Source organism: Polistes fuscatus, unplaced genomic scaffold (assembly GCF_010416935.1).
Source record: "Polistes fuscatus isolate 324 unplaced genomic scaffold, CU_Pfus_HIC Scaffold5, whole genome shotgun sequence".
Classification (NCBI taxonomy): domain Eukaryota; kingdom Metazoa; phylum Arthropoda; class Insecta; order Hymenoptera; family Vespidae; genus Polistes; species Polistes fuscatus.
In genome coordinates this window covers 3,734,204-3,760,435 of record NW_025113129.1, presented here as the reverse complement: position 1 = coordinate 3,760,435, position 26,232 = coordinate 3,734,204, and the positions used below count along the sequence as shown (strand labels likewise).

Below are 26,232 nucleotides of genomic sequence, written 5' to 3'. Positions count from 1 at the left end.
CTCCTCCTCCTCCTCCTCAATCGCAACACAGAGGATACAGGATATATATTTGCTATACGGTAAGCGGTATCTCGTAGAATGCGACCGACATTGCAGGCATTTTTTCGCAATCAACTCTCTTCAAAGTTTCTCTTCGACGATTGGTACCGTAACTTTGATTCTTATTTCGATATGAAAATCGGCCACGGGGGGATGTAGGGATTATTTCCGGATAGTAGTACCTAGACATACCATTAACCGTTTTCTCTATTTACGAACGTAGCGTAGAAACGTTCGAGAACGTAAATTTAAAGTCGATCGAAAGTATTATAGGAGCAAAAGAAGAACAAGAAGAAGGGAGAAGGTGTAAGAGAATGGATCTCACCGATCGAGATTTATTTCCTTTTACACCGTCTTTATTTAACGGCTCGTAGTCTATCGTAGAGTCGTTAATCGTACCGTGTCAACAGGACTTTATATACATGATAGAAAGGAAGAGAAGAAAGAGAGAGAAAAAAAGAGGAAAGGAAGAAGGTAGCTAGTCTGAGATCGTCTCGAAAACAAAGATCGATCTTTCCGTAGCGAGGAAGGATCATTATCATGAAAAGCTTCGACGAGCGGTTTCGATGGGAAGCACGTCCTTCGTTACTCGCGACAAAGCTCGGAAAGAAAAGGGTCGACAACGGGAGGAGGACGTTTCGGTACGTCACGCTTTGCGCGAGTATGGTCAAGGGGTTAGGGAGAAGGGTATCGAGGGAGGGCAGCGGTTTTGGTATTTCTCGAGCGAGGGTGCGGACGGCTGCCTCGGAGTCCTTTCACGCAAAAGGGGCTCGAAGAAGGTGCTGGAGGGAAAAGAGGAGGAGGAGGAGGAGGAGGGCTCGGGCTAAGACTAGCTCGACTCTGGATTTATGCGATACTCAGTTTCGAGAAGGGAGGATCGCATCGTGCACTACTCCCCCTTTGCCTCTCAACGCTAGTATCTAGACACAGCAGAACTTACGTACCTATGCTCGTCTACATTCGCATACGTATGTGTATTAAGCACCTCTCTCCCTTTCTCTCCGAGTCTCTTTCACTCCGTAGGACGTTGGATGATAATTACAGAGGCCGTAGGATGGATGTGTGTCGGGCGGGACCGCGTTATCTGGTCTCCTGCCCGCCTACGAGGATCGGCACTCTCGACTTATTCTCTATTGTCCGGCACGGAGGTTATCGTTTGCCGAGTCCAAAAACACGAACTTGCGAACCCATCCTCGAGCCTATGGAATGACTTAGTACTTTGAATCTTCGGAACAAACGAATAGATTCCGAACCGATCTTATCGAACTCGAACAATTTTCTTCTTTTTAATTCAACGCCAAGAATTACGATCGGTGACTTATTTAATCTCAATTTGTTTATTGAACTGAACGAAATTAGAAAAATTATTCGAACGAATAGATCTCCGAAAGAAAATGAATGTCAGAGATTATAGTAACAATCGCGTAACGAATAACATATTCCTCGAGAAATTGATAGAAGATTTCTCAAACGTTGCAGCGCAATTATTATATCGAATTGGTAATGCGTACGACGGTAGGAGGGATCGAGCTCCTACGCCGTTCGATGCGTTTCATAGAAATTTATGTCGCGGGCAGACGCGAGATAGCGTTCATAAGTCGTAATCTTTACATTTAGCCGCATACTCTTAATGCACGCCATAAAGTAGATTTTATCACAATTATCGCCGTTGTTTATTACACGGTCCTGACTTCGTACCTACCGAGGAATAACAAACTACTTTACCTTGTTCGGGGATCGTAAGAGTCGGAGGTACTACCTAACGACATGCATTGTAACAGCTGTTTCCTGTAACTTCTATTACAATCACTTTCGTGCCTAGCCGATTTATCACAATGCTACTACGGCCGTATTATGTATGGTCCAACTGTTACAATAGCACACACTAGCGACAAGAAGCTACGAGTCACGGCAAGAATCGCTATCTTCACTGTTTAACAGGATGAACGGAAAGGGGAGGTTAATAGGAGGATGTTTAGAGGGTGGAAGGTAAAGACTCCTCGAGTTCGATTTCCGCCCTTACTTATGGTTTCCCGTGTATCCTCTTATCCAAATATTATTCACGACCGGCGACTCTAACGGCATCTTTTCGATTCATTTTAAAACGTTACAATCTAACTTTTCGTATTCGTAAATATTTTGTATTATTTTGAAACGTTAAAAAGTGTATCTTACCTATCCTTGGGTAATCAAATGTAAACGTCGCTACGTAAACAACGTCGGATTATTACAAGAACGTTTCCTTCTGTTTTCGGCGCGATCATACCGATATCAGGGTGTAGCGTCAATTTTTATTCAGTCAGAATAGAAGAGAGTCTGTTCGTTTTTAAAGCGTATGCGAGCGAAAGTATCTTGCATCGTAAACACTTCGTTTTAATCGATCGCTTTGAAAGCCATTGCCATCGTTTAGGATCCACGTTATCTCCTTCCTTTGGTACAGTGCCTCTCAACCTTTCTCATCTCAGGAAGTATTTATAAAAGATTTCCGAGTACTTCTGAGGGCATTTGTATAGTAAATTTCAATACCTTTCGTAATAAATTTGTAAAACTGCGCGATTAATCGTAATAATATTTATTTATATATATGCGTAAGTTTTAAATTTATTTTCACCTAGGTATACGTTTGTATATATCGATAAATGAATCGCGTTGCTCGTTGGATATTCGTTAAACGTAACACGCAGCAATCGTTAAGGTAAAGAAAGATTTTCGCGATCTTCTCAGATTAGTTTCCCCGAAGGTGGTTAAGTTAGATTGGAAAAAACGTTGGGAGACCCTGCCTTGGACGATAGTTAACGCACGACCTACGTGGCAAAAGGGCTGAACAGGTTTTAGAGGATACCGGTAGCAATAAACACTAATACCATAGTGGTATCTAACCCACGAAATATATTCTCCATCGATACACGCTATCTCCGTCTTGGCTTGGCTGAATCTTCTCGGTAAACACCACGGGAACATTGCACGAACTTAAAATATGAAGTGTCTCGGTGGTCCTTAGCTCGCAATCAAGGACATCTTCGGTCTCGATTGCTTTGCTTTTTTCATTTTGCAAAATCACGAATAATTTGCATTTACTTGATTGTACATTTTATTGACTAACCGAATAAGAATTACGAACACGTTCCTCTTTTTCCCGAGTTAAGTGCATCGTTTTTTCAATTTGCGTAAACCTATTTGATTATACCGAACGTTGATCTCCGTACTCATTGACTTCAAGAAACTTAATCCACTTGTTAATCGGTATATTTAATTCAATGTTTTCAAGAAACTAAACGACGATCTAAAACATATTTCATTCGACGAGTTAAATATGCCTACATTTACCATAACTTCGACTGACTCTTCCCGTGAATATCTTCATCGGATATTATTTTTACAGGAAAGAGCCGCTCGAACGATTTGCTTGATTGGAGAAGCGCGTACACGTTGGTCAGGAACAGCAGCGATGGCGACTACACCAGAAATAGCAGATGCAAGGATACTGCGGTTGATAGACGAAAAGATTTTTGGTATACGTTCTATCTTTTAAGTTACAAATCCGCTAAAAGTATTTATTTTTTCGTAATGTTAATATTTTTATCAGTCAAACTGCGACAGTGACGCAACACCTGCAACTCGGTATTTTAAAGACCGATTTCCAAATCGTTGCGTCTTAACGTATCCTATGCAACGAACGGAAAATTAGCGGTGGTGGGGATTTGTGGAAGTAAGAAAAAGAAAGAGAGGAGTAATTAATGGAGAGATTAAAAAGCTAAAGAAGGAGCCGAGTGTACTGAGATGTCGAGTACACGAAGCGCGAGATTTTCTCTCTTTCTCTTTTTCTCACTCTCTCTCTCTCTCTTTGTTGCTCTTTTCATCGTCGGTTAGTTCGTGCAGAGGAGCATACACACAAACATCTGCGTGCCCGTGCAAGTTTGCAGGATGAGAGCAAAGGCGAGGAAAGATGCTGCTTGGTAATTAATGGCGGAGCGAGTTCGTCACAAATCACGTGGCTCGTCCTATAACTCACCGTGTCTGACGTGTATTTAAATAGGGTCCGATAGGCTGAGAGTGCCTTCGCGGTACCGCGAGAGCATAAGTCCGTTTCTACTACGACGACGACGACGTCAAAAGCGATACGAATGACAAACATTAGCTTCCGACCTTTCCTACAACTTTTCCATTCCCTCCGAGGAATCGAGGTGCAACTTTGTTCGCAATAATCACCGGTGCTGCACTCTCCCAACCCTAAATTCTTCTTTTTTTTTCCATCGGCAAAACGAGTTATCCAATAAAATCTTACCACGCGGATGTATTAACCGTCCTCCTTCTTTAATATTTTCTTCCTTTTCTTCCATACGATCGTATTTTGCGATATTCTCAATTCGACTGATCGATAATTGGATATTATGTATCATCGATTATTCCCGTAGATAACGCAAATAACGAGAGTATTCGATAATTAGAGAAACGAAATGTTTATTTGCGAAATACGAAGGTGATAAAATACATTTTGCGGGGGCATTGTAAAAGAAATAGAAAAATAGGAAAGAGAGGTAAGAAAAGGAATGACGTAGCCGAGATCGACGAGGATGGTAGAGATCGAGGGACCGGTGATTATGCAGCTCGTTTATTCGATAAAGGTTCGAATGCATAGCATCGCCACGAGAGAAAAAGAGAGAAAGGGAGAGAAGGAGAAAGATGCCCGGCGGAGATCTATGACCCGGCAATATTCTATGAGCGATATTTACGAGCTTTAAGATAACTAGAAAATGTTTTGCCCGATGAAGAATCTACTTCGACTTCCCGAACATCGAGTTCGTACTTAGCGATACATTTTCCTTTTGACTGGAAACACTGACTCGATATCCTTAGCAAATGATTAATGTATTCCTTTATTCGATTCAATCGTCCTGAAGGATACGAGGGACAGTTTTCCAAGTAACAGCAATCGGTTAATTATAAACGCGAAGACGTATTACAACTATCGATCACCTCCTGGCTGGTAGCACATCGATGATGGATTTAAATGTCTGGCAAGTAACCGCGACACAAAATCCAGAAGCACGATCCCGTAGAAGCAGTTTCCTGCGAGAGGAGGCTGTTATCCTCATCCTCCGTTATCGAAAAGCTAGTATTTATAGCTCCATTAAGGCTGGGACTAAATCATCGGCAGAGCCGCAACTTTGTTGTATCCAGGCCCGACACGCCACTGCCCGTACGTACGATACCTTCCCGGTCGCGGACCTCTTCTCTCTTGTCTAATATTTCCTACACCCTCCGCTCTTCTCTAACTACAACAGCCTCCCTATACATATTTTCGTGATATCGATATCGCGGTGTAGGAGTAAGAGGACAAAATAGAAGAAAACTTTTCGCAGCCGTCTTGCGACAATACCGATATTATACCTACGTACCTCCTTTCTCTTATTGCTACACCGAGAATCGTTCTAAAGCAATAGAATACTCGAGAATCGAGATGATCGTCCGTTATCGATACATATTAACGAGACTATATATCAATATATCCAGCTACGACTAAAGAAAGTGCTTACGTTCGTCGCACTAAAATACACCACGTACCTCTACCAACTACCTCTACAATCATCCGAATCGCTATGGAGAATCGGACTATAGGTTAGCCGTAAGTAAGTACCCGAGTCGTTCGTTATGTCCATTGGATCGTTCCTTTGGTCTTCCTTCGGGAGCAAGAAGAGGGCAAATTAGCGAGAAACGATCGACACGATTTCTTAGTGGACGCCTTGGTTGCTGCTTCGACGGATAAATACACACACACACACACACAAACACACACCCATATACATATATATGGTACGTGGAGAAAGGTTGGTGAAAAGAGCGTTTAGAATGGAACGCGAAGCCATTGAGAGAAGAATCCGTGCTAAATTTATCAAGGCAAGGACAGGTTTCTAGGAGGGCAATTTTCGTCCATTAGGCTAGTCGAGAGTCGAGAGTAGATCCGTCCTGATGACGCGCCGGTGGCAGGATATCGCGGTCCATCAGGTTGTTTAGTGTCGACGAGGGCGTCGAGCAGGGCGGCCCCGTCAACGGCATACATTACGACCCACATTTACCTCGAGTTACACCGACCGAACTCCTCGGAATATATACAGGCGTGAGCGCACGCGCAATCACGCATACACTCATATTCTACACACGTACATCCACGCAAACATGGGCGAGCATATTCGAACAAACACGAAGTCGACGGAGGACGAGCCAGAGGAACTTCTTTTTGGTGACTGCACTGGTGAAGCGCTGGAGGATCGGTGCAACGCGTCAGCATTCATTAGCTTGGACCTTATCTCCTTTGCCTCTACTCTCTTATTCTCTCTTTCTTTATCTTCCTTACTCTTTCTCTCATCGAATGGAGAAGCGCAAGAAAAGGAAAGAAAAGAGGAAGAACGTATCTTCTTCTTATTCTTATTCTTCTTTTTCTTCTTCTGCTGCTGCTTTTTTCTTTTCATCGCTTCAGCCTTTATCCTTCCTCCCTCTCTCTCTCTCCCCTCACTCTCTCTTATCGAATCGACGATAGACTTGATTTATAATTGTTTTCTTTCGTTGGAAAACAATACACTCGGTATCTGATGAATTCTTATGAATTTCCGACGTCAAGTTTCTTCTCTATCCTGTTATTGTAACATCTATAAAATATCAAATAATGATCCGATACAAAATTGAATACTCGTAAAATAAGAATGCCGTTATCTTTGTTATACGAGTAGAGATGATCAAAGTTAAGGATAACGCGATCGTTCGGAGAAAAATAAATATGTAAAGAAGTATGATCGGGTGAAAGGATCATTAGCATCGTATTTTTTAGAAAGCAGGAGGAGTCCTCTAACTGGTGCGTGTACAACTGCGTGCTCCGCCCTCGATCGAAGAACGGAGCTCTCGTAACATAAAATGCTGATTTTATTTAAACCATCTCTCCCTCCCTCAACCCTCTGGGAGCGTTGCTCTATCTTTGTCTCTTTCTATCTCTTTCGGGTCCAGTCTGCACCACTGCCGTCGTATTTATCGCGAGGCATTCCGGGCGGACGTAAGTATGTCGGTCCTTGGGTACGCCCGTTAATAATGTCCTTAATCCTCGTGCTCGAGCTCTCTGTGGCGATCCTCGAGCCCCGACGAGCTTTTTTGCATATACTGCGAACACACACACACACAACTATGTATAAAGTATAGGGGTGTGTGTTTGCGAATGTGCACGAACGCGTGCTTTCGCCATCTTTCGCCGAAACGGTGATCGCAAAGCGAATCGTCGCTTTTGCTACGTTTTTTCGGCGCTCCGCGATATCTACTTTACAACTGTTCGACGATGCACTCCTGTGTACGTGTGCATCTGTACGAGGGTGGAGGGATGCCTAAAGACGATCTAGTGGTTACGCTCGTCGTTCCATTGTATTCGACGATATGCCCTCTTGATATACGAACGAGAGAAAAAAGGGAGTTTGTGAAAAGCCCTCGTATCCTGTTGACCAATACGTAAATACGTTCCCCATTCGGTGGTGGCTCTGTTAAAACGTAGTTGCGAATACATTTGCTTCAGCTTTAACTTCTTCTTCGACAATTTTTAAACACTTTGCTTAATATCTATACGAAATATGTAACATGCATCGTGAAATGATTCCGGACATATAGGAGAATAATTTATGCGTTTTGATGTATCATAAAAATTAATTGGAAACGTAGTTCTCGTGGGATCGTTTTCCCGAAAAGACGGGAACTTTGAGAGGAACGAACTAGACACGTCGGTCGGTTTCTGCCTTCCGTCGTTCGTACGGTCGAGAAACGTGGAACAAGAGAAGGAGCTTGGCTGACGTCAAGGTGGTGGTAGAAAGGGGAGAAGAGAACTGGTAAACGAACAAGAGAGAGATAGATAGAAAGAGAGGATACATTGGGAGAGAGAGGAAGAACGAGTCAGACAGAGAAGAGAGAGAGGTTTCAGGCCACACCGAGACAACCGGGGCTAAACAGCCATCTAAATGCATCCGAGGTGGCGCTCACTGCCATTACGGCTGATGGACGCTTATTGACGCACGCCCTGCCAGCTAAGGTTGGGCCTCTGGCAAGTCCTCCAGCATCCCTCCGTATCCCCTCCTCACCTGTTTCTCCGTTACCGTTTCCTCTCTTTTAACCCTCTATCTTCCCTCACGACCTCATACCATTCCTAGAAACTCCCCCGCGCTAGGGAGCGCGAATTCTGGCAACGTTAGAACGTCTCGTTCGTGATAATAGAGAAGAAGCATTCGTGACTTTTCTTGTGCTTTACATTTTTAGCAGAAGGATATATAAGATGAAAAGAGAGAAAAGATGTAGTCGATTTATTATCGGTCATTAAATCCGAGGCGAACGTATTTAGCTAAGGTATGTATACTGCATTTGTATGTACTATATATTGACTATTAAAAATCCCGATTTTAAAGGAAAAACTTTGTTAAAATCCAAATATAAATTTTTCAACAAAAATTACCAATTGCACGATTTTTCATGCCACCTTGTTAGAGCACGTAATGTCATTCTATTACTATATTTACCAGGAGAATATAATTATTCAAGAAATGATACGATTTTTCATGCTACCTCTTTGCACAACATATGATCCTGTTATAAAAATCAATTAGCTTGGAAAAATGTTCATTTTCCCGATAATTTTAATTCGATCCTTTTTCGTAGTTTAATATTTTTAACAGGAGAGTATAGTTATGTTATGAGCGTCCTTTTAAAAACATGTAACACGATTCCTTCATCTTCCTTTCTCTCTCCTTACAATGTAGAGAGTAATAAATTCAATAGCAATCGGACTCTCAGAATTTACCGAACGATTTCAGATAAGATAAACGTTCTTGTCGGACTCGTCGAAACGTCCAACTTCGATACGTCCGACGTTAATCCCATAGGATCCTTCGTTGTACGCGAACGATATTCGATAAGGGAAAAGAAGTTGAAGAAGGGTAGCAACGTAAATGGAGAAGAGAAAGACAAAGAGAAAAGAAGGGAGAGAGGGAGAGAGAGAGAGAGGGGAAACAAAAATATCAGTAGGCGTCAGCTTCCGTGGAGAAGTGCCACCCCGAATCCTCGTCGTTCCATCGGCACGGCAGGATTATCACGTTATTTATGCGGCAATAATAACGAGTTAGTATATGCGCGGGATGTGCTTTATATCCTCGCGAGCCATTAGGGTTAATACAGCATCAGAGATCTCCCTTTCTTTCTTTCTTTCTTTCTCTTTCTTCTTCTCCTACCTTTCCTTTTTCTTCTACTAACTCTCCTCACTTCGTAAGGAAGTTCGAACTAACGCACCCTGCGAAATGAAACTTCGTACTTCTCGACACCGTTGTCGTCGTTGTTGCACTTCTCGTCGTCCTCGCAAACGAAGGACGGCCGGTTATAGTCCTTTCTACAGAAGAGAAAGAAGGAGAGAGAGAGAGAGACTCGCTTCTTACTTACGACAACGTCGTATCTCACGTCGCACCTGCTAAATGCCGCCGGTACGTCATACGGGACGAAGCAAAGGGGATAATCTCAGCGAAATGCATACTGCCAGCGTTTCTCTCTCTCTCTCTCTGCTCTTTCTTCTTCTTCGTATGATAAAAATCGAAATTACCGTGACGGCTTGGTTTATCGTCCTGACGATAAACTACGAGGATCGGTAGTCTCTTTTATTTGTTCTTTTATTTAAATTTCATTCCCTTACCTTTCACGCACGCACGTACACATATATTGGGTTCATACCGATTTATAAACATATATTCGATTTATATTTCTAATATACATTAATTTTTCTCTTCAACGGTACGAACTTTTGAGAAAATTTCTTACAGCTATACCTTTTCAATATCCCATCATTAATCAGCATACAATTTTTCGTAAAAACTGTAAATGTTATCCAATGAAAATCTATATCTATCATTAAACAAATGTACTGTGTTTAATTAAGTAGCAAAATAATGATGTAAATGGAGAATTATTATTTTAAAATTCAGCGGATACTTGCAAGAATGGTAGCCATTGATCGGTAGCGTTCGCCAATAGGACCCAACAAGGAAAGCGATTCGTCGAGGGAAAGATCATTGCGAGTGGAGTTACCTGCCGAAGAATCACGTGGGAATCCGAAAGAGGCCGTGCCGCAAAGCAGCGAAGAGAAAGGGTGTAGGGAAGAAGGAAGAGAGGATGATCAGGGACGACACACGAAGAAAGGAATTGAGCCGGTTGATTGGCCGGCATCGATTCAATGCGATGTGTGCGGAGAACGATAGATCAAGAGAGAGGACGCTTGACGGCCATGCTGGCCTCAAGTCCCTTCTTTCTTATTATTCCCTTTCTCCTTCTTCTTTGTCTCTTCGCGATACGCGAAGATAAGTATATATCAGGTGGTAGGGGGTTAGCGAGGAAAAAGGCAAAAGAAAAAGAAGAAGAAGAGAATTCCGTCTTATCGACACGGAAACGACAAAGAAAGGTAGGAAAATCAGGTGGGAGACGGAAAGAGGAAAAAAAGACCGAGAGAGAGAGAGAGAGAGAGAGAGAGCGCTGTTGTTCGATTCGGGCCGCGCGACCGCGGAGAATACGAACGGCCGAATTATGAAAATGACCCCGTGTGACGCGGCAACCACCCTCGCCCGAAGAGATAGCTTCGAGCAATAAACATACCGCCCCGCAGCCTCCAACCCCTTTTGCTCTCTATTTCTATCTCGGTCCTTCTTCTTCCATCCTCCTTTTCCTACTCTCCGAACCGTGGACGTGTCGTACTCTCTCGCGAACGAGACGAAGAGCTTTGGAAAAGCGAGAAGGGTCGCAAGCGCTCGCGCGCACGTTTTCTCTAACGGGCTGGATGGATCCTTCCCACACGCACGTAAACACCTACAACGAACGAACAACGGAGTTCTTAGCGTGAAACCTACCCGGACTTTATAAGGACGTTTCTCGCTGGAATGCCGAGTGGATCTTCCATTTCTGTCTTCTTCTTTTTTCTTTTTTTATAGTTTTTTTTTCTTCTCCTTCTTGCTCCATCTTTCTCATTGTACGGAAATAAAAAAGCGAGTATTTTTATTCGAATAAAATACATCGATTATAATACGTTTTACGGAGGAGCGTTCGTTATTCGTGATTCCTCCTAAGTGTAACAATTACGGAATAAACGCATCATTTAATTTCGATTAATGTAAAATAACAGCTCTCCCAATGTGTACACGTAGATATAAATCTTAAGGAAACGGATAGTTTCGTCTTTGACGTTTCCACGATAATAGAAGTACGATAGTATCGAAGGAACCGAAAGAAGTAGTCTACGTTAATCGTAAAATGCGGGCACGAGCGTGCTTCCCTTGGAAAAAACGCACGACCCATTGCCCTAAAAGCTATTCGGCGCGGCATTTATCCTGGAATCTGCCTCGTAAATTTCCATTTCGACCTCGACTTCTTGGCGAATCGCCGTCCTGACGGCAAACCTAAGACGATATCGCTACTGATTGCGAGAAAAAGGAAAATAAAATCGATCGCGAGTTCATTCGACGACGTTACGTTACTTCTCGGCAAAGCACATTTGACGAGCCAAGAAATAGATTTTTTGTATTTCCGTTTCGAAACGATTAAACGCTATAAGGCAAACAAAGGTAATATAAACGGATAACGAGGTACGGTAAGAGGGGGTTGGGCATCGAGCATGTATATCGAAGTAGATCGACGTGCACCTGACAAGGCTCGTGACGCATTTCCTGCGGATCGTTGCAGAGCGTGGAAGCTCGAGCAGTGGCTATAAAGCTCGCTCGGTCACCGAGGGCCATCCGTCAACCCTTTGCCTCGTCGTCCGACGTCCATCGCTAGCTGGCTAGCCTGTCAACCGTCGATCACCCTTCGTTCTATCTCTATCTCATGCTCTCTTTCCACCCGCTAACCCCTTCTACAACGGTCAACCGAATGGATAATGAGCCTGGAACGTCCCTTTATGCAGATAGGCCCGCTTGTCTGTGGCCGCTTCTCTTCTAGGCGCTGCGTTTGGCAAATAAACCAGTAAGCGATGTGCTCGGGCCTTCGCTTCGTGTCACTTCGAATCACGGAAAGGTCCGATGGATTTTCCTAGTTAAAAGCACCTCTCGTTAGTGAATACCTATCGTGAATCAACACATTTACATATCTACATACGTATGTACGTGCATACGTAAATACTCGTGCATATGTAGGCATGCACGTATATACTCGGTACGCGCAGCGTTTGAGACATAGAATGTGCTTTGGTAAACGCGTCTGCGCCAAACGACGACGTTCCAAATGGGACGTCGCAAAATAAAGGTATTTTATCGGTGGCTTAGGAAATAGGCTTCGACCTGTCGTGGCCGTTAATTGTTCCGCAATTAGCAGTACTCGCGCAAGCTTGGCAAACGTTCAGAATGGGAAACACCACCAAGATTTATGAAGACGCGCGAGACTTTAGAATCATGGATTGTGCGAACGTTCCACGTTTGTTTGTGTAATGTGTCCATTGCTTCTACGATCCTTTGGTTACAGTTTAGACGTAAGATTAATTGTTACTTTTCCTGGATTTCTAGAGCTCGTCTAGAATCTTGGCAGATGTTAAATTAAAGATAACATTCCTAAATTGAAATACTCTATCTTTTTACTCTGCAAATCATTTTCAAACGAAACAAATGTACATGAAATGTAAATAAATGAATTGTTAACTGCTTGTTTATGCGATTTCAATCGTTTCGTTATTCAGTGTGGTATTAATCTAAACATATAAAAGAAAGAACATATATAAATGACCGAGGTAGTATTTCATCCATGTTTCGTCGAAATCGAGGCCAGTACGAGTATCGGAAAAGAAATTTACACGGGCGGTCTACTTCGTAGCCGAGTCAGATATTTGTTGACTTATGGGACCACGCGCGTCGTCATAAAAGAGCGATCGAATCCGGGTGGCGAACGTTTTTCGCTCTCATGCTTCTCTCTCGCCTGCTTCGTCTCTTTTCTACATTCTGATTCTTTTTCTATTTTTTCTCTTTCTCTCTCTCTCTCTCTCTCTCTCTTTCGAACATCGTAAATCTATCTCGTTCGGTACTTGATGGACAGGTTTCATACGCTAATTGCCGATTTTTGCTTTTTTCCTGTTTTTTTCCTTTTATTTTTTTTTTGTTCGAGGGTGAAAAACCAGCTCTGGCCAGTGGGTTCAACAGGTGTCGTGGTGCCGCTGGGTCACGGCAAACTTTTATTTGAGCGCGAGAGCGAGGAAGGCAGGGAAAGGGAGAGCAAGCAAAAAGGGGGAAAGTGAGCGAAAGAGGAAGAGCTGGAGAAACAGAGAAAGAGAAAGAGAGCAAGAGAGTGGGTACACGCGGAGTTCAGCGGCCGAATGGGAGTCTATTAGTTCACCCCGGAAAAACGCGCCCCTCTTGTCACCTCTACTCACCCTCGTTCGCTCTCTTTGTCTCTCTTTCCGCATAGAGGAGACCACCCTGTTGTTTGGTATCGGCTGACGTTTTTTTTCTCCATTTTATTTCTCTCTCTCTCTCTCTCTCTCTCTCTCGTACTTTTTCCATTCGAACACGTCGACCACCGTAATCGCTCTGTCGAAGCAATCCTTCAGTCTGGTCTCACGGTGGACAGTACGATAGACCTACGAATCGTTACCGTCACAGACTCGACCGTAATTTTTCCAATTACTTCGATCGTCGATCTACTCTCCTCCACGCGATTTCCTACACTTATACGTTCAACGTCTGAGTTCTAAAGCGATACGTTTGACAGGGCAAAATCTTCGAGACGAAAAAAGAAAAGAGAAATTTTCGTGATATTTAACGAATGTTACTTGGCGCAACCAGAATGCGATAAATGAAGAGGGACGAATAAATGAACATACGTGACGTTTATTTGTGTCGCGGATGTCAGTCGAATCGAAAGGATAATTACAACATAATTGGCATGTCGATTAACAAATTTGGAAACGATGCGTTGACCTTGATAAGTTTCAATCGGTCGGACGTTTTAGGTTCGCGTCGATTTCCTGCCCGCTAATCAAAATCGTTATTCGCGCGTCAATATTCTCGATGTTGGTGCATCCGAAGCGATAATTAATAATTACATATCATCTCTAGAACGCGTATTAAACGAAAGTCAATCACAAGTAAATCATTAATAGGAATTTTTATGAAAAAATAATTATTACGCATAGAAAAAGTAGATGTCTAATCATAAAACCTATTTATACGATTACCACGCTTCTTCTTTTTTATATCTCAAGCTTTCTTTAGCTCATCGTATATTGTTCCGACTAGACATGATCTCATAGCGACTACTAAGTAAAAACCATTTCAACTTATTTCAAACAGAAATGAAACGCGGAAATGATTATCGAGAGATTAGATCGGCAGGTATTCAGGATCATCGGCGAACGATCGTTTCTTCTTGATATTTCAGGTCATCGCGGCGACATCAAGAACGATCTTGCCGTTCGGCACCAACACGCGGTATCCTTTTCTCTCTCTCTCTCTCTATCTTTCTACTTTTTTTCCAGGCGCAAAAGACGAGTCATCGCCATCATCGGGCGAAGAAAGGAACTAAGTGAAGCAGATGCGTCTGCAGATAGGAAGGAACCCGCTGCTCATTGAGTGACGGTAATCAATACGTTTCATTTCGGAGAACAATCGAAAAGACTGGTCAGATAAATCCGTCTCGTTTCGACATGTGTTCTCTGACAAAGGAGTTTTGTTTTCTCAAAAGACAACAATCAACTCTAGAGATCCAAGAATATCCAAGACGTTTATCCTGACGTCTATATTTGATCTGTAAAAAATGATTCATCTTAAGATACGTCATTCTTTTCAACTCATTTAATAGAAATTGAACTTGATGACAAAATCGATCGAGTAAAAATAAAAAGAAACATAATAGGAAACGAGGAAAAATATTTAAGCGAATAAACACCTATCAACGACGCATCATCGATAAACGAGATAAAGATAGGTGTTTTATTTACTAATCGGGATGAAGTGGATGCGGAAAGACGGACAAGTCGTGCGACCAAAGTCGTCGTCGTCGGCAATTCATCGATTGGAGAACGATCCCGGTCACGTACGAACGCTTTTAGCCACGTAAGGATGACAGGACTTATTCCAAGCGGGTATTGTTATGCACCCGTCCATCCACGAGCAGATATTGCGGCTACAATATAATGCATAATACTTTTGTGTAGTACCGACCAAAGAGGAGAATCAGGGAACGGTCCTGCCCGTAACAGGACGATGGAAACGAGTTGCGCCGGAGATAATAGCAAAGAGATAAGGCCACTGCCTCGTTACATTCGGCGTGCCAGTTATGTGACTCTTCTCTTTTCTTCCTTTCTTTCAATCTTCTTCTCTCCTTCTTCTCACCTTTCTTCATTCTATCCATCCCATTATCTTTCTTCTCTCCCTTATCCAATAATAATTTTCTTCCCACGTATTTCCGCAAAATTTCTATCCACGCGTCTTCCACCCACGATGATCCTTAATTTATAACATTTCCAGACCGTTCTCCTTTATCGATATTCACGGAGAAAGGATTTTACGAATCGGTCGACGAAACGATTCTAGTTCGACATCGTGGAACTCGTTGAACATATATGCACGTTGAAATCCCAATCGACGTTAACTCTGAAAGGTTATGCATAACGCGAAACAATTCGAACGAGGAAGCGGCCAATTTCTCTTATAATCTATCCGCATTGCAGTGCACCAGCAGCGAAACAACATATTTTATTGGCCATATAGGAACGTAAAGCCGAAGCCACGAGACACACGTCACTCGATAATACGTTTCAAGCGACGATTATTATTACGGATTCCCTATGACGAGATCTCCTATCCCACTATCTATGGTGAAAATACGATGAAAAATGGAAATACCATTTGGAAAAAATAATTGACGTATTTATCCCGTTCGGCAATGTTATGCACGTGCACTGTACATGTCTCCGCAAGGCGGAAACACGCTTTTCCTATGCTTTTACATGCACAGACGAACAAAAAAAATCAACCGATTTACGAGAGTCCAGCACATTTCCATCTGCATCGACATCGGCACTCGAGCGTATCTGGTTACGCGTTCCCATTCGTTTATTTATCGCACGGAAATTTCGCTGATTAGTATCGTGCGGACTGCACTAATGCGTTGTCTCGTAATTCATCGATTTTAAACCAAGCTAACCACGCCGGTCCATTGAATCCACGAGCGAACCTGACGCACGCGATGACGAGAATTTCGAGAGAGTAACGCCAGAAAATTACGCCAATGCTTTTTCGATGCTATCTATCCCTCTACCTCCTATCTACACCTGCGCCCGTAAATGCTCGCTGCCGGGGATTTTTTTTTTCTCCTATACGCTCGAGTTTCCTTTTCCATCAGTCATGTGTCATCCTTTCGCGCATGGAGTGTCATTCGGTGACAGTAATGTTTCTGTGCAGCGAAAATGGGATTACCAATAACAAAAGCACATATCAAAATCAAACTACGATGAAGTAAACACAGGCCTTCGACGTTTCGCTGTTTTATTCTTCACAGTGATAAGATATAAACCGTTCGAGGATCAAAAGAAAAACACAAATTTATTCTGATATGAAAAAAAAAATGGAAAAAATGCTCATACTCTAACTCCTCGACATTACTTCATATCACGTTAACCCCAGAGTCGCGTACTCCTAGTCCTATACCTCTAGTAAAATAAAATAAAATAAGTTTCTTCTCTCTCTCTCTCTTTTCCTTTCTTTGCAGAAAGGGAGAGAGAGAGATTTTTGTCTTTTTCGCCCTTTTTCGTAGTCTCGCGCACCATCTCTATCCTTTCTTTTATCGTCTATTCGGCGGCGCGTTCATTATCTCGTGGAGTTTCTTAGGAGAACGGCGCCAGGAGAGGGCGGAGGTGGGAAGGAAAGATCGCCGGGTGCATGAGGCTTCTTTAAGGGATGGAATTATCCTTCGACGTCGTTGTCTTCGTCACGATCGCGGGCAAAATTCTCCGGAGCTTCGTTGGAGATAGCGTCGGTGGACGGATCCCACGGGATGGAAATGGACAAAGTTTCCCTCGCAGTAGCACGCGCTATAGCTATGACTTCACTCAGAGGGGCAAGAAGAGGGAAAGAGAGAGAATCGTGACTGGAGACTCGACTCAACTCGACTTGCTTCGACTCGACTCTCCACCCTTCTTCTTCTTCTTCTTCGTTCGTTCATTCGTCCTTTGCAGCAGAGAGAGAGAGAGAGAGGAAGAGAGAGGGAGAGAGAGAATATAGAGTCGACCTGCCGTTGCAGTTCGGCTCGCATAAACTCAGAGCGATACACTTGGCGCTCGTCCTGAAACGCGAGAGTCCCCTTGTTGGGCGCCACGAGATAAAGTTAACTCTCTTCACCACGCTCATCCACCTACGCGTGTATGCATACCTCTCTCTCTTTCTCTCTATCTCTCTCTCTATCTCTCTTTCTCATTTAAGCTACTCCTCGTAGGGTTCTTCGCTTGTACCAACACAAAGATACTTGCATACGTATAGGATGATATTCGACACAGAACAGGGATGCGCGTTAGGCACGGATAGTCGTTGGAACGTCTCGCTATACAGAATACCTATGGAAGGAGGGTGAAATGGAGAAGAAGAGTAAGAGAGAGAGAGAGAGAGAGAGGGATAGATAGATAGAGGGAGACAAAGATAGAGATAGATAGAAAGGGAGAGAGAGAGAGAGAGCTGTTCTAAAACGTCGTTGGGTGGCGGCGTGCTGGCAGCCTTCGGTCGAAGCAAAGAGGAGGGTGGCTATACGACCGGGTGGATAGGTGGATGTAGGTGATGGGAACTGCAGGTTGGCCCACCACCGAGCCGAGAGATTGGATCCCGGAAATGAGACAAACCGATGGAAGCCCGAGCAGCCAGCCGATGTAGGGATGGAAATACACCGCGTTCTCCTCGATAGTCGCCGTTATCCTACGATGTGTCTTCCCTACCTTCTCTCTCTCCCACCTTATATATGCATCTATATATATATATATTCCCTCTTCTACACCCTTGCCATATCCACGTATCTTCGCAATCGAAATTATGAGATCGATCTGGAATCAAGCTGACATCGTATACATTCGGAAAAGATGGCGAACGTGCTCAAACCTTCTTCGTCCTCTTTGGCTCGATTTAAAGATTCTTTCAAAATGTGGTTTCCCAGAGAAACTCTGATCGATCCTTCTAATTCGTGACTCGATCGAGGGACCAAATCGATAGGGTATGACGAACGAGATATACTCCTGCCAAGTCGTAAGAGAACCTTGGTAAACGCGTATTCCCCGGGAGAGCTTAAAACAAACGATAGATATACCGAAGGGTATACTACTCTCTCTCGCACATATATATGCTTTACCGATTTTGGAAGCTTTCCAATTCGGAAAAATCATCTCACCGACGACGTAACACGACGATCCCATGGAAAGAGAGCTCGCGTCTTAACGACGGTTCAATCTCCCGTCCGGCCTACGTACGCGAACGTTTCACGTAATTGGAAAGGATTTTACCTTCGTCTTGTTTTTCCTCGTTCTTTCTTTTTCTTTTCATTAGACTCTACTGCGAGTGTAAGCGTTATTTCAGACGTTTAAACGAAGAGTTTATTCAAGAGACTATAAGACCGCGTTGGAACTCTAACTCTGTCTTTTATTTCTCGTCCGAAATGTAGAAAACATTTAACGAGACAAGAACGCGTCGACGTGTCTAACACGGAAAGTTTGGTCTCTGGTGGTGCTCTGAGAAAAGGATTGAAGGAAAGAGGGGAAAAACCGCGAAAGCAGAGTTAATGGACGGTCACTGAGAGTGGACAGGTAGGGTCCGTTCAGACTTCTTCTCGCATTTTTCCAGCATTATCAAGTTTTACGAATAAAAATCGTGGCGGGTAGAAGAGAGAGAGAGAGAGATAGAGAAAGCCGAAGGAGGATGTGTTGGTAAATGCGGTCGGGTATAGTACGGACGCGGAAAATATGATGGATTCGGACTCGTCGTCTTTCCGTCCCGTGGCGACCATCCGTCAACCCTTTGAAAGTCGACGGTAGTCCCGGCGGTCGAGGGAGAGAATATGAACGAGTGTGCGCGTTGTAGGATGGATATGTGTGTGGGTGGTGTTGCGGGTCGCGTCGACAGACCGTTTCCGCGTTGCGTCTCTCGGTTATTCGGGCGCAGTGTGTGGCCCGAGCGCGTTATGAGCGCTGACTGCGAGCTGCGCGCGACAACGGCACTCTCTCGACCCTAGCGCGCTTGATAAATGGTCTGATCGAGTCGTCGATGGATGCAGCCTTGCTACTCTCAGCCTGCAACAACGACACAACAACAACAATCGCTACTACTACTACGAGCCACCGTAGTTCGAATAGAACCGCATTGCTTCCGGCTGTTACGCCATCATTCCATGCGCTTTCTTCGGGCTTAATCGACCACTCTACGAGGAATTTTCGTAACGACCATTTCTCGCGAAACTTTCATGCACGTTCTAATCATTTTTTCCATCGATTTTAACTCACGAATATGTAGAAAACTAACTGACTGCTGACTGATTCTCTTTTTAATCCGTTAGATATCCCTGACAATTACGGTTCTCGTGGATAATGTCTAACTAGTACTAACTAACCGACGAGTAATTCTCGAAGAAAAATAGATTCCCATCCGTCTCTTCTACGGCTAAGTAATGAAAAGGGTGTTGATACGGCAAAGTGACAAATAACCCTGTCCGAGCGTCACCAAATTTCCAACCACCCGTGATACCTTTGACATGGGCATCAGCAAGAAAGAACTCTCCATAAGCGAACATCGATCGTACCTTTTTCTCTTTCTCTCTTATTATTCTCTCTCTTGGTCTTGCACACTCTCTCAACCGTAGAGACAAAGTCATCTCTCCGCTATGACAAATTATACGGCTTTGTTTCTAGATGGGTGGTAAAAGTTCGCGTCTCATCTTTTATAACTGTTCGAGCTCCCTCCCGCGGAGGTTCGCTCAACGACACTGGGTCGTCCAAGAAGAGCACTGGGTGATGGGGAAGAGAGGGAGGAGAAGAAATAAGGGGTAAAGGAGAAGGAGAGGGATGGTTAGTACGGGAAGGCGTTTAATGTAGTTTCGGGCGTTCGAGCGGCAAATCCATCAGGCAGTTGCCTCTACAGCGCCATTCCCCACGGGGCGGATAAATACTTATTTAACGCGCTTATGCATGCAACCCGCGGTAGCGATACGACCCGTAAATCTGTCCGAGGAAACACAATGCTGCTAATTATATACATTCCCGTGACGCAAGAGAAAGAGAAGGAGAGAGAGAGAGAGAGAGAGAGACGGTGAAAGAGTACTCGGGGGTGGTAAGGAATAAGAGAGAGAGAGAGAGAGAGGAAGAGAGGGTAGGTGACCTCCCGTAGCCAACGAGCCGCCCTGGTTCCTTCCCCTTCCACCTCGCAGGACCCATGCCGTCGGCTCAAAAGACTCGCAGATTTATTGCCAAAGAGAGGAGGGAAAATGTCGACCTAAGCTCATACGTACGGGCTTGGCAGTTTGTATGTCCGCGCACTCGGCTGACTCGGGAGAGGTCGTCGGTAGAAGCGAGACGACCTGTGAGTGCTCTCCGCGTAAGTGAACGAACAAGAGAGTAAAAGAGTAAGAGAGAGGCAGAGAGATGAAAGGTAGGAGGGAAAGGGGAGCTCGGCTATCGGAAGGGGTGGCTGCGCTTGGAGAATGAGTACCATTGGGAGGTTATGGTGGCGACGAAGAGGGTGGGCTAGACGGCAGAGAGAGAGCTAGAAACTGGCAGCGGAGGAAAGAGAACGAAGCTATAAATTCCATCCCTCCGCGTCTCCGCTCGTCGTACTATATCGCTGATTTATAAATATGACTGCAGCGAAGTATAATAATACGTAGGTACCCACCGAGCCGAGTCGGTATTCTCTCCCTCGCTCTCTTTCTCTTTCTTTCTTTCTTTTTCTCTCATCTTCGTCTTCTCGCGCGTCTCTCGTCGAAGCAACCCTCCTGCATCCCGTTGTATCTTTCCGTTCTTTCTTCCTTCCTTCCTTCCTTCCTTTCTTTCTTTCTTTCTTTCTTTCTTTCTTTCTACTCGCTACTGGCAGGTATGTATATCTATCTATGTAAGTATATGTGTTTATATATGATCCGTGCGTGTAGAGAAGTAGACTCCCTTCTCGTTCGTCGACTTTCTTCTTCCTCGGTCGATTGCACGGGCATTTACCCGACCGACCGACCGACCGACCGACCGACCGACAGACCAACCAACCAACCAACCAACCGACCAACCAACCAACCGACCAAACGACCGACCATCAACCTGCCTCGGCTTACCGTGCGCTCGTGCCTGCATCGTGCCTCCCTATATATGTACGTATAGCCGAGCCGTAATTGAAAATTGATTTACGCGGTCAAGGCTGTCAGTCTGTACGGGGAGAGAGAGTCTCCGGTATCCGGTTTCGCGAGGGTAGTCTTTCTACCACCGTACTTCGTGGATCAGAGAAAGAAGCAATAGCAGCAGCAGCAGCAGCGACTACGAAAAAAGAGAAAGTGAATAGAAGAAGAAAAGGAGAACGAAAAGAAAAGAAATAAATGAAAAGAAAGGTGTTGCTGGATTATGAGAAACACTCTTGCGTAGTCGACCACGGTTGCTAGAGTTGTACGTAGTGGTTGACGCGAAAGGAGAATCGCGCAAGGAGAAGAGAACGAACAGCTCGAAACAAAAAGCAGACTTCAACGCGCCATCGCACCCTTACGAGTACAACGTCACTCGCAGAATATAATCAGGATTTGTAGCGAGTCACGGAGTAGTCGAGGATACGTTCTCGTCCTCGTGCTTACCGTCGTCGTCGTCGTCGTCGTCGTCGTCGTCGTCTCGGGGGGTGGACGCTTCGAGGGAGAAAGATAGAAGGTCGAGAAGGCGGAACGAGAAAAGGATGGTAGAGAGAGAGAGAGGGAGAGCAAAAGTAGGAGGGTGAGACGGCCGAGCGCGTTATTAAGGCACGACAAGAACTCTGGCGTGATGAGCGAGCTGCCGCGCCAGAAGATACCGTCCGTGATTTATGCGACAGCGACATTCAGCAACGAGCTGCGGCCACCACCGAACCCCGACGACCGAAATGATTCTCTCGGTATCGCCTTCTGACCAGAGCCGACCAAGACACCCGTTGCACTCTCTCATTCTCCTCTCTCTCTTTCTCGTTCTATCTCTTTCCCTCTGTCTTTTAGAACGATGCCTGCGCGTAACGTCTTTCTCGTAATCTCTCTCGAAGTCGAGACGCTTCTCGAAAAGGGTACTACCACCAGACTTCTCAACGCTGACGAGGATTTTCGATTTAATGGAGGCACTAAGTCGCCTTCGTGGGAATCGAGAAATTAGGGGAACACACCAAGTGGTAATTATTCACGTCACGCGCTATACGTTACGTCTCTTATCCCGATCTTCTTGTTAGATTAACAAAGGAAAAAAGAAAGTATTATTTTCGAATATGTAAGATAATTGTCGTCGTTAGTTGCATCCTAATTATGTATAAAAATTCAACTTGTGTATTTATTAAGAAAAGTCTTCCCTTTGGCATTCTAGTAATTTGGGCTCGTTATCGCGACGAACTAAATCAAGTTGAATTATTAACTCCTTAAATACGAAAGGCACATACCCTTAAGCTCCCGTCGCGATATATCATATTAAGATTCGTACTTTCGGGGTAAAGTACTTCCAGCGGAGCGTCGATTATCGTAACGTTTCGACGGAACGACGCAGAGAAAACGTATAAACTATATATCTTTCGGTGAACTTTGTCGCTAAAGTAACAAGAAGAATCTTTGTTTTCCTTTCGTAGGAGGCGATCGCGCGTCAGCCAACAGCAGCCAGCTAGGAACAATCAGTTAGCGGGAAAAGCAGCAGCAGCAGCCAGCCGCCGGCTTAATCCGAAATCCAGATTCGCAGGGAGTAGTAAGCAAGACGTGAAAAATCACCGGCTGATTTCGACTCTACGACGGACGACCGTTCGCCGGCCGTACGTCAGCGTATGACATTATTTATTGGCAGCAGCTGACATTCAGACGCGTACTACTACTCTCTGATCCCTTCTCCACTCCCACCCTCGAGGGATCGTTTCTCTCGACGCTTCTCCGCATCGTCGCACTTAGTTCTCTACCTCTATCTCTCTCTCTCTCTTCTTTACCGTTACACTCCTAGCCATGGCAGAAACCAACGCAATGTTCGTTCGGTCCGACTTCTGTCTTCTCTCTCTATCTCTTTTTCTCTCGGTGCCCTCCCCTCTCCCAACCGTTCTCTTTCCCCTCTTTTCTCAACCCTCCTTTCTCTCTTTCTCTATCCAACAACATCCTTCTCTTTCATTCTCCATCTCTATCTCTCTTTCGTTTCCTGGCTGTCACCAATAAGTCAAAGTTATCCTCGGCAGAGAAAAATGCCAGGCGTTTCCCAGAGCAGAGAAAGGCCAGCTTTCTCGGCGTGATTTGTGGCGACCGCTCGCTCAACTCGCCGCGGCAATGAGTCGGTCAGTCGTAAATATCCTGCCGGACCTACGGACTGTTGGACCGATGGATGGACGAACTGCCGAGCAGACCGAAGAGTACGCCCTGCCTTCGACTCCGATCTGGATGACTTCACGTTAGCTCTCTCTCTCTTTCTCTCTCTTTCTCTCTCTCTTTCACATCTTCCAGACGCACGTACGTCTTTCTCGAGTCAGTGCGCTTGACATTTGGTGCGATAAGTCGAAGAGTGTCGTGCTCTTCTGCTCTGGAAAATCGAACTCGAGAATCTCGAAGGAACGCGTGGGTCTTTTTCGAACAAAGACAATCTGCCACTCCCTTTTTGATTAATCGATCGCTATAAACATTTCGTAAAATAAAATATAACGGGAAGGGATAGTTTCATCGTTTGTCGTTTTTCGGCAATCGAACTCGACAATTTGAAAAGAACTCCTGAGGTTTTTTCGGAAAATAATGCAAACGATATTTTTGTACGTTGTTAACGCGTAGATTAGAACTGTTTGATGAAAATGAATAAATATTGTCTTGTAGGATAGATATGGGCAGGATCGATGAGAGGAGTATTCGATCGATTCGTTCTACCTGCCTAAGACGTTCTGGAATTACTGTCGGGCGTGGGTACGTAGTTTCCGGTACTACCTTACCGAAGACAGATAAGATACTTCCCGAGTAACCGGGAATTATAGGCTAGGGCGTTTTCGAACGGTCCTTCTTACAACGAGCACGATCTAACTTCCGTAGAGCTTTCCATTCAAAGAAGAGGATTCGAGCTGGTACTTACATGAAGAGTAATTGGTTTGTGATAAATACCAAATAAGTAGGACGTTTAGTTCTCGCGATTAATCTTGTTCGTCACGGACGAAAAAAAAAGAGCTAGAAAAAGCTCAAACAAATTTGTCCTTTTTTTGTTTAATGTAAAGGGAAGAGTAAAATGACGAGATTATCGATTGAAAATTCGTAGATATTTCAAATGGTTGGATATATCGATACGCTCGTTATAAATTGTCATCGAGTCCCTTCGCGATATATCTCAAAAAGGACACATATCTATGAACATATTGTTTCGATGCTGCAGAATGTTTATGAGCGATAATGATAATGCAGTCGCATGAAGCGAAACTCTTTCAAAATGATCGTTACGAAGTTCTCGAGGAAGATGAGAGTAGAAGAGAGCCAGCCGAGTGCCGATCAAATTCACGATCCTTTACTTACCCACCCACTTCGTCGGCGTAGCTTAGTCGAGCTCCACCCCTCCCTTAAATCACTCATTCTTTAATAATAGACAGATCCCATTATAATACTTGAGATTTATATCCATCGGCCCTCTTTCTTTTTAGCGATAAATTTCATCCTTTATTTCCTTTTTCTACCGTAGATTAGCGAACCGCCCGATCATGATCGGCCTCTAATAAAGAGGTTGCAACGAGTAGACTCTGCGTGATTACTGCTGAACGAACGAGAAAAAAGTCAGAAATTCATTCCGCAAAGCTTTCGCGATCTCTCTCTCTCTCTGAGAAATAATATGACCACCGTACCTTTATTAGCGATTTTAATTGTTTTCGATTCTCGTTAGACGACTCTCGAAAATATTTTGAAAAAAAAAGTATCGACGAAAATTTAATCTACATTTTTCGGATTATAATCTTACGATCGAAATTATTTTTGTTACAGACTTGACCGGACGTAGGAGGCCGGTTATAGTTCGTGCGGTATCGTCGCAAGAACAACGTCTACGCGGATATCGAATTGGGTTACCGCAGGACACGGAGGCACTTAAGCCGTGTCCGCAGACTTCCAGAGCTATGGCCCTTCACGTTCACATGAAAGTTAAAGCAAGAGAAAGAGAGAAAGAGGGAGCAGAGGATGGAAAATTGAGATGGACCATGAAGAGAATAAAGGATCGAGAATAGAGAAAGAAAGAAAGAAAGAAAGAAAGAAAGAAAGAACGAGCGAGTCTGAAGAGGCTGAAGGAAGAGAGGTTTCGTTAAGTCGTGCCGACGTCGTATGTACACGGTCAGGTCGAACCGGACCTATAAATATCTTCGAAACGCGTCAAATAAATCCAAAGCTTTCCCATGTTGCAAGGACAAAAAGGAGCGGGGTGAGCGATGGTCCGATGCCCGCCACAAGGGTGACCCCTATTTATTGCCGAATTAAAGCGCGTCACCATTAATTTGCATAGCATGGAGCGCGAACGCAAAGATACGTCAACGTACGTCCGGAATACCACGCCGCCAGTTGACGATACCCAAGGATCCTTCTTAATGCTTTATGTCTCCAAGCACGATAATTCCTCGTGACGGCGTTCCTCTTCCATCCTTATATCCTCCACACCAATCTTCCTCTCTTCTTCCTCTTATTTTCCTTCGAGTCGAACGAAACGAGAAAGAACAGACAGAAGGAGAAGGACGCCTAGACTATATTTTATTGCATCGATATATTTATTACGATTCTATTCCGTCTTATAATAATCGATTGTTCAAATTCTTTTTCGGGTAACGAAAAGAAATCGTAATCCTCCATTTATCCCTGCTATGTACTCGAATGTTCGTTGGCAACACGAGGTTAGGCTAACCCTGCTTGAAATGGAAACGCTTTTGAGATCGAAATGAGTACGAGAATATCAAGAGTCGAGGGGGTGAGATACGAGGGGAGAGAAGAGGATAGAAAGGACAGAGATGAAGGGAGAACGAG

At 44.2% G+C, this 26,232-nt stretch overlaps 1 protein-coding gene across 2 annotated transcripts; it reads left to right on the top strand.

Moving 5' to 3' along the window:
* The first annotated feature begins 3,449 nt into the window (after positions 1 to 3,449).
* Positions 3,450 to 25,463, top strand: LOC122522658. Of its 2 annotated transcripts, none has more exons than XM_043643920.1 (2): positions 3,450 to 3,551; positions 25,210 to 25,463. In XM_043643920.1, the coding sequence occupies exons 1-2, from the start codon at positions 3,488 to 3,490 to the stop codon at positions 25,446 to 25,448; spliced, it is 303 nt and encodes a 100-aa protein (XP_043499855.1). In that variant the 5' UTR covers positions 3,450 to 3,487; the 3' UTR covers positions 25,449 to 25,463. The 2 variants fall into 2 exon arrangements, with proteins under 2 accessions (XP_043499855.1, XP_043499856.1); XM_043643921.1 differs by lacking the exon at positions 3,450 to 3,551 and adding an exon at positions 23,625 to 23,656.
* The last annotated feature ends 769 nt before the right edge of the window (positions 25,464 to 26,232 follow it).

Excerpts from the sequence above, each read along its gene's own strand:
- LOC122522658 (XM_043643920.1), top strand. The coding sequence starts at position 3,488 with ATGGCGACTACACCAGAAATAGCAGATGCAAGGATACTGCGGTTGATA. Across the intron at positions 3,552-25,209 it reads GATAGACGAAAAGATTTTTG|ACTTGACCGGACGTAGGAGG; the intron begins GTATACGTTCTA and ends TTTTTGTTACAG.